Here is a 14,893-nt window from a genome sequence, read left to right on the forward strand (position 1 = left end):
ACTGAGTGGATCAGGAACTCAAAACTTGGTTCTCGGTGCTCACCACCTATCCTGTGGCACCCGAAAGGTCAGGCACTGAAGACACAAACTGCCACATGATTTGATGTTGCCCTTACTCTCATATTACAATAAATCCTGTGAGGCAAGTGATCACATCCGAGACCTGAAATTTAGTTAGCAGGGGGAATATGGCCAATTTGGCCAGGCAAATGCATCTTTGGGATGTTCCAATTCAGTTTAGACCATTGGTTCTGATGTGTGGCTGATTATCAAATTTACCCAGGAAATACTCAACAATTACATGTTCCCAAGCCCTAACTAACCTTCATCTAAACATTTGATTCTGGGACCAACCGTGTTGTGCCACCATTGTCGTATATGACATCCGGTCAACCAGGAGAAAGTGTGACCAGGCCAAATTAACACTCCCAGGAGCTCCACCTGCTTGAAGCACATGCGATCAGTGTGGCCTGATGGCAATGCTCAGGACAGAGCCTGTCCATTACAGCGAATTCACCCACTTGAGGGCTTGGTGGGGCAATGAGAACGGGCATCAGAGGAGCAGTTATGTGGGGCTGTCGCTGGTTCCCTCTTTCAGGAGAAAAGTGGGTTTATGCAGTTATCATCACACATGGTCTCATTATTTTACACATGAAGAACTGAAACAAGTGTGTGACAAGTTCTCATCCCGAAGGACTTGCTTCAAATCCTGTTTCCACAAAATTAGGAGAAATCTCAGTATATCTCAGTAAGAGGTCTTAGAAGGAGGAGCTAGGGGAATTCTCCCTCGGGAGATCCCTCTCCACAGAAGTGTGCACACGTTTCTGTCCCTCTCTCCCTCCCTCACTTTCTCCCCCTCTCTGTCTCTCTCTTTCTCTCTCTCCCTCTGGCTATTTGTGTGTGCACCTACATGTGTGCGTTATGTGTGTGTGTGTGTGTGTGTGTGTGTGTGTGTGTGTGTGTGTGCGCATGCGCATGTGCTCAGCGTCTCCCTAAACTTTTCTCAGAGCAGCCAATTTTGTGTTGTTCACTTGAGTGCCTGAGTCCTCTATGCTTAGCACTCAAGTGGAGATTAGTCACTTTTCTATTGCTCTGACGAAACCTGTGACCAAGACAACTTTTAAATGTTCAGCTTGGAGCTCGCAGCTGCAGAGGGTCTATTACCGTCACGGCGGGGAGCCTGGCAACATGCAGGCACACGCAGCACCAGAGCAATGCCTGGGCCCGGCACCCATATCTGCAAGTAGGAAGTGGGGAGACACAGCGGGAGTGGTGTGGGCTTTTGAAACCTCAAAGCCAACCCTCAGTGACACGCCCCCACAAGACCACTCCTCCTAATCCTCCCCAAGCTGTTCAATCAACTCAGTGAAGCATCTGAGCCCTGTGGAGGCCATTCTCACTCAAATCACCACAGGGGCAAAGACAGTATCTATCTTAAATATGTGCTTGAGGGATCAATATGGGATAGTGACATCATTGATCGAACTACTTCAGTTTTCCCGTATTCTTACTGAGAATATTCATATTCAAAACACTGTGTCCAGGGCTGGAGAGATGGCTCAGAGGTTAAGAGCACTGGCGGTTCTTCCAGAGGTCCTGAGTCAGTTCCCAGCAATCACATGGTGGCTCACAAAACACCGTGTTCTCTTTTGGTTTCTAACTCTGAATTCCACAGTGCCCTGCTTTGATGTGGGCTATTCTTGGGGTTGTCTACTGTGCCTTAGAATTATGTTATACCCATGAGCATGGGACAATTGCACAGGAGAAGAGAGATATTACGAGGGGGAAAGTTATTATGTCAAACACACACACACACACACACACACACACAAAAAAAAAAACCACAAAAACGTTCCAGAGGCATCCACATCATCTAAGGAACCTAGACTATTAGTGACAATGGGGCAGAGAAGCAGAATGGTTTTGTAGAGTTCATCCAAGCCTGTTAGCCATACTTCCTGCCATACACATGGCTGCTAAGAGGTGCTGAGTAAGGCAAATGTAAGAAAAGCAGCGCCGGCTCCTCCTCCCACTGCTCAGACCTTTGTGGTGTTTGCCCAAGAATGAGAGCTGATCTGCACTGATCCCAAAATGGGCATCAAAACAAATGCCCGTGAGACAGCAGTCTTCAGTCTACCAAGAGCCAGGTAACAGCAAAAAAGGGCTGAAGGCTGTGGGCTAAACTTGAGTTGTACCACAATTTAGTCACCAGGTCATGGGAGTCTTGGCATACAACCATGGAGAGACAGGAGGGAACATTCTAGAACATCTAGACAAGTAACTCAAATAGTATGGTTTGTTGTTTTGTTGTTGTTGTTTTCCTTTCTCCTCCAGGCATCTACAAAGATTGACACTAAGCCTGTCTTGGGGCTTTTATTTTAAATTCTAATAAATTATTTCCCTTGACCTTCCATTTGAGTCCCCTATTAAATTCTTTTCACTAAGAACCCCAAAAAGGGTCCCCAACTTCTCCAGTATCATCTGGTGACTACAAAGCAGCTGCCAAAATTCTTGCAACACATACCTTAACAATTCCAAAATACTTACGTGTGTGTGTGCGCATACTCACACACTCGTTACAGTGACTTCACTTGGAACAACTTAATTATCTTCGTCAGTGAAGCAGTCAGCTTGCTGTCTTCACGGCTTGATGCTGGGGCTTGAAGTGCTCAGTGTAGGCCATCAGTAAAGCAAGCAGACGGGAGTACAAAAGTCTGACAGAAAAGGATTAAGTTCAAGCCCACAAGCGCGAGCTGGAGCTCATGAGGATGGACGAACACTGTTCTTTTTCCTCGTGACATCCGTGGTATGTATGTCCTGCGGAAATGAGAAGCCTTTGTCATAGAAGGAAAATGATGCCTCCTGAACCAGGGGCCAGAGGCAGGTGCTAAGGGGAACCCTGGGGGAAAGTAGAGACTTGCAGAGCCAGTTTGTGTGTGAAGGGGTGAGGTTGTGGATCAGCAGTAGTGCACGTGAGCCAAAGGGTGGCTACTACTTTCCTCCTGCCCAGCAGAACTCTCAAGGATCCTGTCTGGGTAGTACCCTGACAGGAAACACAGGAAGCAGTTATGTATGGGGAGATGTCATTCAGCTGAGCCGAGCTTACACGTTACAGAGCTGCTATGCCAAACCTAGAGGAGGGAAGTGGTTTTTAGTTTTCTTGTGAATGCACACACATTATTTCTTTTATTTTTTTTTTAAATAAAATTGCTTTTAGTTACTGTGCGTGTAGGGAGTTCCTGTGTGGAGAACAGCTTCTCGAAGTCATCTCTCTCCATCTGCCATGAGGATCGAACTCAGGCAGCCGGGCCTGGCAGTGGAACGCCTGAACCTCTTAAGCCACCTTACCAGCCTTTTCTGTTGTTTCCTAGTCTAGGCCAGGGTTTCACAACGTGTAAGCCCATTACCAGTCTATATCATTGTCACAACACCTAAAATTTCTTTCCTTCCCTGCCTGCTTATGGGCTTACCATTTGTGGCTCACAGGGCTTCTCCCTTTTGGTTGGCTTTGGCCTGTTACCTTCTTCAGCAGACATTCCATATTCCTGGATTCTCCCCACACTATGCTTGGCTGTACTTTCATAATCTGTACATGGCCTGCAGGGACCCCCATTCTGTAGCACATGGTCTGGCCTCCCATCCTTTTCTTTGATATCTGAATAGATGTTCTGGTGATCCCCAACCCATTATATTCTCCTTTTTTCCCTCTGGAGTGAGGACTCTTTGATCTCAGAGATTTTATCTAGTCAAGCTGTGCACTTCTCTGAGCACTGGACTAGGCACATAGTAAGTGTTCATTAAAGGAGAGGTTAGCCCTGTTATATTAATAAATCCAAATTTTCCTGCTCAGGAGAAAAAAAAGAAAGCCTTTAATACATGTACCTTTGGGAGGAGGGACCCTTAAAGATCAAATGAAGTGAATATAACATTTCCAAGCATCAAATGTAATTAATAGGGGAGTAAGAGATAACTCAATGATTATAAGCCATGACTGTCTTTCCAGACCACCTTGATTCAATTTCTAGCACCCACATGGGGACTTACAACCATTTGAAACTCCAGTTCCAGGGGATCCAATGTCTTCTCCAGGCCTTCAATGGCACCAAGAATGTACTTAGTACATAGACATACCTACAGGCAAACCACCCATACACATAAAATAAAAGTAAATCTTCTAAAGATATTAATGTTGTGAGGTAGCAGAGAAACAGAGAAGGGGAGATAAAGATAGAATTCCTGACAATGTTGTTGAAGCAAAAATAAAACCTCTACAGAGACTCATGCTGCCTCCTACTGCCTGCTGGAAAAACAAAGCCATGACGCATGATCAAATCAAAACGCATGACGCATTAATTGGCATCTGTTCTTTCCATTATCACCCAGATGCCATATGGAATGTTCCCATGTAATTTGTTGTTTAATTTGTTGTTTATGTTTTTAATTTTTATGTTTATGTATATGTTATAACAAACTCAGCAGTTTAGAACAGCCATAGTTGTATGTAAGTTATAAACTAAAAATTAAACCAGCAATCATACCCACTTCCGGCCTCAGCAAGGTTAGTGGTTCTCAAACATGAGGCCATTCTGGCTTGCTAAGTGCAGATTCCCATCCCTCAGCCTCCTGCAGAGCCGAGACATCTGAGGAAGTCTAATTTTATACAACTCTGCTATGAACCCTTTCTTATCATTTTATTCCTCCTATTTTCTTGGTCTTTCATAACCTCATTAGCACTAAAAAGCCACCACTCTCTCCACCAAAAGATGCACAGATAAATGCAAAGGAGGAAGCAGAAATGTCTGTCTCACACATCTTTTTCTTTTCCCCTTCTTATGATCCTCTGGCCTGTGCTCTGTCACCACACCTAGACAAAAAGCATCTGCCTCCCTCTAGTGGTCACTCTGCTCAGTGAATACATAACTGGTGGCTGTAATTTCTTACAAAGTGGATTGGTTACCTTCCTGGAGAATTTTGCTTTTCTCTAATAGCTTCCCAGGAAGCTAGTAGATGTTTGAATGAGGCCTTTTATCCTGATGGTGAGATGGAGGATCAGGTCTCCTGGCTGGGTAGTAAGAAAATGCTTTGGGATTCGGTTTGTTGAATGTGTCATTCACAAAAGACATAGCTGTAGTCAAAATGTTGTCCAAGTTCTCCAGTTGGAGAGATGGCACAGTGGATAAGGAGGTCTGAACGACAGTGGCTCCCATAGGCTCCTGTGTATGAATGCTTGGTCCTCATTTGGTGGAACAGTTGGGAAGGATTAAGAAACATGGCCTTGTTGGAGGAGGTATGTCACTGTGGGGTGGGATTTGAGGTTTCAAAAGTCTATACCACTCCTAGTCACACACACACACACACACACACACACACACACACAAACAGTGCTTTGTGGAGCAGATGTAAGGTTTTAGCTATTGCTCCAGAGCCATGCCTGCTTGCTGGCTGCCATGTTCACCACCATGATGGTTATGAACTATTATGGAATCATGAGCCTCAAATTAAATGCTTTTCTCCCTTCCTTTCTTCCTTCCTTCTTTCCTTCCTTTCTTTTTTTCCTTCTTTCTTTCATAAATTGCCTTGTTCGTGATGTTTTGTCATGGCTATACAGAGTTAACTAAGATAGTAGATTAAAAAAAATTCCTGAGTAAGTGTGAGACCTGAGTTCTGTCCCCAGAATCCAAGAAAGCCAGAGACGATAGTGAACTTGTATAATCCCAGCACCCCCAGGGCTTGATGAAAGGTGAAGACAGGACATTCCCACACTCCCACAGGCTATTGTGCCAGCAAGACTAATACATGCAGCAGCAAACAAGAGACCTGGCATCAAGCAAGGTCCGACACCTGAGATTGCCTCTGACACCCACATGTCACACACGTCTAGATACATAAAGGTAAAATAATGCCATATCTCAACCTCCAATCCACTACACCAGGATGTCATAGGACATCCTGAAACCAATACCCTCTGGACATGGAGAGACTTCAGTTTCTCCCGGTGTTCCTGGTGCCATCTAGGTCATTGGGCATGGAAAGGGACAACCTCTCTCCATTCCTTTAAGTCATCTACCCATCAAAACCTTCTAGTTCTCATCGCCGTGACACTCTAATACAATTTCTCACGTTGTGGTGACCCCCAACCATAAAATTGTTTAATTGCTACTTCATAACTGTAATTTTGCTACTGTTGTGAATTGTAAATATTCAATATGCAGGATATCTGATAGGTGCCCCCCTCCCAAAGGCGTGGCAACTCACTGGTTGAGAAACACTGTTCTAATAGGTTTCCGGTATAAGATAAATTCCAACTCTGAGACAGCTCATGTAATCCCTTCACAATTACTGTATACCTGGCTTATCTGGTTTTGCCTCCCACCCCATTGCCCTCAGCCTCAGGCAGGCATGAACTTTCAAGCCATATGCATGGTGGCGCATTTATATAGTCCCAGCACTCATAGGATTCAGACAAGGATCACGAGTCTGAAGCAGCCTACTCTATATACAGACTAGGATCAGCCTAGTCTACATCGCAAAACCTGTCTTGGAATGAATGACCGAATATTCATACTCTTTTATGTGTTGTTTCCTTTGCCTGAAATGCCTGGGAAACTCCTGAAGAAAAGGGTTCGGGCCATCATCAGCCACCTGACACTGCCCACACTTTCCTTGACAGCAATGTGTTCTCATAACTCTGTCACTCTAGAAAACATGATCAAGTTTACTTCCACCTTGGATCCCCTATGCCTGTATGGCGCTTATGATGTACTCAAGGATCAGCTACATACTTGCTGAGAAACCCTTGGCTCTTTCTTTGCCTAGGCATGGAAAATACAGGGTTAAAGAAGCCTCACTCTTCTCTAGAGAGATGTATTATGTTATCAGAACTGTGCTGTGGAGAGCAGAGGAAGGCTGAGCAAATGAAGCCCTAAGTGAATGGGTGCTGTTGACACAGATGTGACTATGGCAAGGATCCTTGCCTCAGACCCAGAGGAAAATAACAGAATCTTTCTCTGGGCTCCAAGTATAGGTGTTGACAGTGTGTGCAGAAATGTCTGCCACCGTTTCCTGAAGACTACTTCCACCAAAATTAGCTAAACCTGTCTCTTTGATCCAGCTGTGTCCCTATAAACCTTACTTCCTGTTCAGCTGTAGGCAAAAACTCTGCCTCTCTCTTCAACTCTAAACAATCAACACTTGTGGGTTTTTTTCCCTAGCAGAGAGCCAAGTCAACCCAACCTCAGCTTCTCTGTCTGTCTTTTCTTCATTCCATTGCCATCCAGTCAGGACCAAGCCCTTGGACACCGCACCTTCCTGGGAACAGAGTTAGGTGCCTCCATCTATGGTCGGATATTCCAGACATTCCAGATCCGTGTAAATGTGTGGGAACATCTTACTACAACCAGTGGACACAGAAATCTAGAACATTTCATCAGGTTCTATGTGTCTCACTCTGAGTCCTGCTTCATGAGCATATCAGGCTGCCTCAACTCTGTTTCAGGAACACAGTTCACAGGCTTGCCTCACTCAGGTGAACGGAAACCCATCCAAAGGGTATAAGGCTTCTCATCTATATTCATTCTAATACATTTAATGCACTTGTTTACTCTGGGCGAGGCAGATGTCAGGGCTCTACCTAAGAGATCCTCCAAATATGCTCCCAGTAGAGGGCAAGCAGATTATAGATCCAGGGGGGTCTCATGATCAGCCACACAGTGTTTAATCATAATTTAAAAGATCAAGTGTCCCAAGGAAAAACACAGTAGTCACTTTTAAAAAACATTTTTATTTTAATTTTTATTAATTATACTTTATTCACTTTGTATCCCCCCATAGCCCCCTTCCCTCCTCCCCTCCCCAGTAGTCACTTTTTAAAACAGGGTTTCTCTGTGTAGTCCTGGCTGTCCTTGAACTTGCTGTGTAGACTGCACTGGCTTCACCCATCTCTGTGCCTGGAGCCCTGGGATTAAAGGTGTGCACCACCATACCCAGTTTCGGTCATAAAATTTAATACTGGAAAAAGCAACACACAAATTCTCCATACATGATGATCTAAGGGAAGAGTTTAAAGGAGGGAAGAAAAGGGGGAGGAGAGAGGGAAAAGGGAAGAGGGAAGGGGTGAAGGACATAAGGAGAAAGGGAGAAGATGAGGCGTGAGAGAGGGAAACAGGGAGGGAGAGAGAGAAATCCTGAACGCTACTGTCAGCTGCAGTGTCTGTCACAGATCTGCTCAACCAACTCCATTCACCTGCCACACAAACTTGTTGAGACACTGTTCCATGAATTAACTGGTGAACGACTTGTCCAACCAGCCAGCTTTCCTTAGAAACCCCTCTCCCTCTTTGCTGCACTTTTTCTGTGCGTCTTCTCTGTAACTGCCTCAAGTATTGCTTAGGGACTGGAGACATGGTGGGGAACAAAACAGAACTAGCTGCCAGCTACACGGAGCTCAAAGCTCCAGCATCCACTCAGACACTCACCAACTCTGCAGAACTACCTCTGTTTCCCCACAGTCTAGCCAGCACCTTTCACAAGCCTTATTGAATTCTGACAGTTATTAGAGGTGAAAGTGTAAGGCGGTCTAAACTCCTGATTAGTTAGTAATGAGCTTGTAATGAGGTGTTTCACCCAGCTTTGTCTTCCTTCGTGTATTCTATTGCTGAGCCACTGTCCCTTATCACTTGTGTAAGCACCTGTTGTGGATTTCGGATATCACAGGATGGGTTTCCCTGTGATAATCCCTGACACAGGGACTCATGAAGCGTAATTAGGAAAGGATTTCTCAAGGAAGTAGATGGTGGGTTTAGATATTAGATTTCTCCTGTGCTGAGGGCTTGTTCTCTGGCTGGAGGTATTATTGACAAGTGATGAGATACTGATTCATCAATGCACGGATGAGTTCAGAGTTTCTGGACTGTGAGGTGGTGGGGCCTAGATGGAAGGTCATTGGGAGTGTGTCTTTGCAGGGTATATCTTATCCCTGAACCCTTCTTTTCTCTGTTTCCGGTTATCAAAAAGCAAACACCTTTCCTTGACTATGCCTTTCTAACATGGTGTTTCAGCCTTGGCAGGGGCTGACAGTAAGTAAATGGAGCAGCCTATCACGAAATAAAACTTCCTTCCTAAGTTCTCTCCTCTAAACTGACCTCTGGTATTTTGTCACAAAGACCAGTAAGACAGTAGAAAAAGCAGGAAAGAGAACTGTGGTGGTTTCACTGAAATGTCTTCCATAGTCTCGGACATTTGAACTCTTGGCCCTCAGCTGAGGGTGCACTTTGGGAAATTTAGAAGGCATGACCTTGATGAAGAAAGTATGTCACTGGACGTGCGCATTGAGAACCCTGCTTGTGATTCAAGATGCGAGCATTTATCTTCCTGCTCAGGCCAGCCTGTCTGCTGCTTGTTGCCATGAGACAGACTCTCACGCCTCAGGAACTAGAAGCCCAAATAAACTCATTCTCCCATGGGTGGTATTGGTCATGTTGTTTTAACATAGCAATAAAAAGTAACTAACATATGAAGAAACAAAGCCAGAAATTCTTTCCGGCAGAAGCCCACAGGAGTGCTCTGCCGGATGCCTAGGAAACTCTATAGTACTAGTCACACACACACACACACACACACACACACACAGAATATTTCTAGCTCTGCTCGTGAAGGGTCAAATGAACTCAGAGAGAGAGTAAGACAGGAGGATTTAAAGTGAGCTTGGTAAAATGACAGAATGCACTAAAGAAACAGTATATATCTTGATGTCAGCATCAATACAAGAAATGCACTATAAAAGAGTAAAATACTTTCTCATGTATCATATCTGCAAAGATTGAAGAGGTACACAATGTCAAACTCTAGACTAGTAATGGTGACAAGGATTTTTGCAGACATGTTATTGGGAGTATAAATTGGCAGTCATTTTAAAAAATGTTGGTAAAATACGTCAAATTAAAAGGCACATACATGTTGAGGTAGGCAGGATTCCATCCCAGAAACTTACTTCTAGCCACAGGTTGGCTGTCCATGGCAGCACAGAATCAACCAGGGGTACCCGTGCAGAATATATTATTCACAGTTTAAAATGACAAAGTATGATAATATAAACCAGCATGGAGAGCTGCTCATGAGACACTGGTAGCTTACCATGCGACCTTGTGTGAATTAACTGCCTTCCCTAGTGATAACTCATCTACAACAATGTGAGAAAAGTGAGGTTGTTGGGAAAAGATTGCTACTATACAGATGAAACCAGACAGGATATTTTTAGTGATTTTCAAAGTTTCAACATGTAGTAAATGCTTAACAAGCAGTAACAATGTAATGTTATTGCTAAGCAAAAAAAAAAAAAAAAAAGTATCAAACAGATATAACTGCTTTTTGTTTTAAAAAACATAAATTATACTATAGGGAAAAAAATAAGGTTTTCTTTTTCAAGTCTGAAATTTGGGGGAATATAAACCATCTAGTATTTGAGCTGGTAGATGCTGGTACTTAACATTTTCAGCAAAAAGCCCTTATAGCCTTAAACGTGAGGATGCAGGTGGAAGGGTACAGCCTGGTCAGGCACCTGCTTAGCGTGTGTCAGATTTCAAGCCTCAGGACAGCACGGGAAACACAGGTGATGAAGAAACACAGCTGTAAAAACGATGTGAGACTGGTTCCGGGGTGGTGGCAAACTAACCCCAGCATCTCACTCCTGAGTTAGCTCCCAGTACGCAAGCAGGTGGGTGGGGGAAGCCACAATAAAAGTCTCTGTAGATACCTCAAATGAAATAGAACCTAAAAGTCTGTGGGCATTCATAATGTTGAAGGCCATGTAGCCAAAAGAATATTTATTTGCCTACAGGCTACCCTGTTTTCTGTCTTTCTCATTATCTGACAGGGGTAATAGAAGCCGCTTGTGTTCCACCCAAAGCCCTCAGTAAATGAGTAAACGAAATGACAGAAACAAAGGCCGGAGTCGAAGTTCAATCGTATTTATTTTTATATAGAATTAAAAAGTAAAACCTGTACCAAACTCTAGGTAAAATGGTTTGATTTGATGGATTTGGCGGCACATTTCCTGTATGTAGAACATACTGGACTAGAAATCAACAACACAGGTCCCATTTGATAAAAACAAAACAAAACAAAACAGAAAAACATTAAGTTAAAGTATTAGCACATGTAGAATACAGTGTCAGGGAAACGGTCTCTGTCAATCACCCATTTTCCCAATCAATCTATAGTTTCCTTTTTTTGAATGGCTTACTTTTTTCCCCCTGAAAGTTGTCCTTTCAGAAGCTGCTTCTAATTATATCACAAGAACACAGTACTCAGTGACATTCAGTCTGTCACTTCACATCCCCTTCTGCAGATTCCTTTCTGCTGAGCAGTGCCCAGGAGGCTAAAACTTGTTCTGGTTTATGAGCTTCTCACACACTGAGAAATCATTGAAAGAAATACATTTTACATCCTAGATGTTACAGTCAAACACTGCCTAAATAATGTTAACAAATGACAGGATGTTTTCACCATGTAAATGCTCCAACAAAGTGTATCTCATCAAGAAAAAAAAAAACCTTCTTTGAATCTAACTTTAAAATTTTTGCCTATTCTATGACAAATTTTGGGGATGAGATGGTAAAATTTATTGACACAGGACTAAGAAGACTAGATAGTCTGATAGTTGTCTTATAGTATGGTATAGTAGATGAATAGCACCTTATTATGACTTCTTAGAGAGTATCAACACTTACAATAATACCAAAGAACCATTGAGAGATTACTGCAAGGGCTGGGGATGTTGCTCCATTGCAGAGAACTTGCCTAACACACACTTGCCTAACTCTTGGCTTCAGTCACAACTAGAAAAAAAAAAAAAAAAAATCTGATTTCTGATTTCTAGCTTTAGCGCCCTTTAACAAGGCCACATTTTATGTTCTTTGAAAGAAATTATATCTGCCTTTATCTATTAGTAAACAGTCATGGGCCATATTTTATTCTAGAAAAAATACTATATTAATTAAAAAGGTTAAAACTAATTTACTAAGAAAATTATTCTAGTATTTCATAATGCCACAAGCTTACTAGAAAATTGCTCCTAAAACTTGGTAACATAAATCATAGATGATTCAACTATTTTTTTTAAAAAAGAGCATCTTTTTTTTTTTTACACTTAATAACCTGAAATGCATCTATAAAAATATTTTTAAATACAGTAACACTGTCGAGTTTTGTTAGGTCCCTTGTGTTTTGGCTTGTTTTTTTTTTTTTTTCCTCAGAAAGAATGTACAACTCTTTTTGCAATTTTTGCTAACAAAAGAGAAAACAAAAGAGTGCTCCCTTTCCACCTAGTAGCAACATACATGCCTACCCACCTCTCTCAGAGAGAGCAAGGGATCAACTGGACATGACTTGGGGTTCCTTCAGGAAAAGCAAAATCACATAAGAGTGCTGGAAGCAACAGTAGTCCATGCTCTTGCCTGCTGCCATTAGCAAGTTCATGAGCAGAGTGCCACAGCCTGCCCTTCCTCCTCTCTGCCTCTCCCCAGTAAGGTGCCCCCCAACCCTCTTCTCTCTGACAACAGCGTCTTTTGGTATAAAGGCTATGAAAGAACAACACTGCTTTGTTCTTTGGGGCACTTTTCACACGTCTTGCTTGCCTTGCTTTTGAGGGGTTCTGACACATCTGCTTCATTTTACCTCAACTGGCCTTCCCGCCATATTCCACGGCCCTACTACATTGCCTCTGACCTTTCACTTGCCTCTTCCCACTAAATGTACTCTGTGCACTTATATTCCAATGGATCAGAAGGGATCTTGCTGAAGATCCTCAACAAAGAAGCCTTCACTCTCACAGGAGCTGAAAGCTTCCTCCCAGATTCATGATGTCTTTCAAAAAAATAAAAAAGAGATTAAATTCATAGATTATAAATAATGTCAGTTCAAAATATTAAACAGCTAAGGACTTCATTGCAAGTGCAGGCCGACTGCCTTCCAGATGAACACGATACTCTCAGTCCTTAAAAGCTAACAACAACAACAAAAATTAAAAATGTTGGTTATATAAGAGGTCTTGAGTACATACCTTATACCTATTTTTTTTTAACCAACTTAGCAAAAGGATTAAGATAATATACTTAGGAATCAATTTTACTCAATTCAGAAGTAAAAATCTACACCATATGCCTTCCTGCATATGTTAATCAGAAATTTGCCTCATTCTTCAAACAGTTTCATAGACAGGATTGTTTTAAACACTGGAAGTCTGGAAAGCAGAATTGATAATGCCTCAGAATACAAAATGAAGCAGCTCATTCATGTGTCACCAGGCTGAGATCTCGGCTGGCCTGAGGTTTTCAGAACAGGTTCAAAAGACAGAAAAATGCACTTGCCACTGACTTATCAAAAATATTTGGCTGCCCTTTGTCATGAGCTACAAAATTACAGTGTTTTATAAAACAAACATCAAATTCTAAACGGCATTCTGAAAAAAAAATCCAAGTTGCAATTAAAAAAAAATAGTTCTGTTTTATAATCATTCATGCTAGTACCAAAGTGGTCTCTTTCACATGATCTGTCATGCAAGGACTGTGACAAATGCTGCAGTGACCCTTTCACTCGCAGAACCGAGCTGCTACGGAGTCAAATGATGAAGGGTGGTTAACGTTAGGACGCTGTGTCCTGGTAAACACAGAATGAGAAAAGCCATGGGTTCCAAAGTACACTGTATTCCATACCGCAGAAGTTTGCTCGCTATACAATCATCTTTAAAGATCAAGTTAAATAGTTTTAAAGCATTTGTTACTCCTGTTACCAGTACAGTTTTTGAAACTGTAAATCAGGTCTCTGTGCACATTTCCTGGACCAAGCTGCCTGTCAGAATTCACTGCCTGTGGTCAGCTTTTACGGTTTAGAATAAATTGATATATGAATTTAAGGTAATTGTGATAAAGCTCAGCCATAGGGCAGCAGGGATTTTTTAAGAAGTTATTCTGTACAATCACTTCCGCCTTATCTGTCCCAGAAGTGCAGGCTTGCAGAAAACAAGAAGAGAGTATTTATTTATGTGTAACTTAAGTTCCTGCAATGATTAACTGGCCACACGGACAAGAGGGAGTGTGAGTATGAGGGCAGAAAGCGGTACACCTGCAGACCTGCTTTGCTCCATCACTTGTTCCTTAAGGCCCAGGAAATGTCAGCTCCCAGCTGTATCATGACAATGGTCGTGTTTACAGCCATGTAAGAAAGGGCTCGCTTTTGTTCAGAGCAGACTCTACATCATTGAAGAGGGGGATCAGATCTTCAGACTCCAAAGTCCCTAGGTCAACGTTTGTTCCTGGGAGGCAGTCAAGGAAATCGGGGAAGCGGCTCTGCTGGGGGTTGACGGTCATGGCTGTCTGACCCGCATTTTCTCCTGTAATAGAATGAAGGATAACTGTGTTACTTGCTTCTTCTTCTTTTTTTTTTTTAAAGATTGATTTATTATTTATAGAGTATCCTGCCTGCATGTATGCCTACATGCCAGATATCATTATAAATGGTTATGAGCCATCAAGTGGTTGCTGGGAATCAAACTCAGGACCTTTGGAAGAACAGGCAGTGCTCTTAACCTCTGAGCCATCTCTCCAGCCATGTTACTTCCTTCTTGTAAGTTTTTTTTTTTAATTTAAATTCTCACTGCTCTTGTTGTTGTTGTTGTTGTTGTTCTAAACAGCAGTTCACTATGTACCTCTGAATGTCCTGGAACTCAGTATGTAGACCAGGCTGGCCTCAAACTCACAGAGATCTGCCTGTCTCTGCCTCCCGAGTGCTGGGACTTATGGCGTATGCCACTGAGCCTGGCTAAACTTTCCTTTTTATAGTATTTTGCCCATGTGCTTTGTCTGTGTAACATGTCTGTGCCTGGTGCCTACAGAGGCCA

The 14,893-nt window shown here is 42.7% G+C and overlaps 1 protein-coding gene across 1 annotated transcript in view; it reads right to left on the reverse strand.

Moving 5' to 3' along the window:
* Positions 1-10,948: 10,948 nt before the first annotated feature.
* The window catches only part of Wwtr1 (WW domain containing transcription regulator 1), a 122,098-nt gene continuing 118,153 nt past the window's right edge, over positions 10,949-14,893 (reverse strand). Inside the window, exon 7 of the mRNA XM_021662309.2 lies at positions 10,949-14,386. Within this exon, the coding sequence (XP_021517984.1) occupies positions 14,202-14,386 (185 nt within the window). The 3' untranslated portion in view covers positions 10,949-14,201. The remainder of the gene's footprint in view (positions 14,387-14,893) is intronic.

This window comes from Meriones unguiculatus, chromosome 2 (assembly GCF_030254825.1).
Source record: "Meriones unguiculatus strain TT.TT164.6M chromosome 2, Bangor_MerUng_6.1, whole genome shotgun sequence".
Lineage (NCBI taxonomy): Eukaryota > Metazoa > Chordata > Mammalia > Rodentia > Muridae > Meriones > Meriones unguiculatus.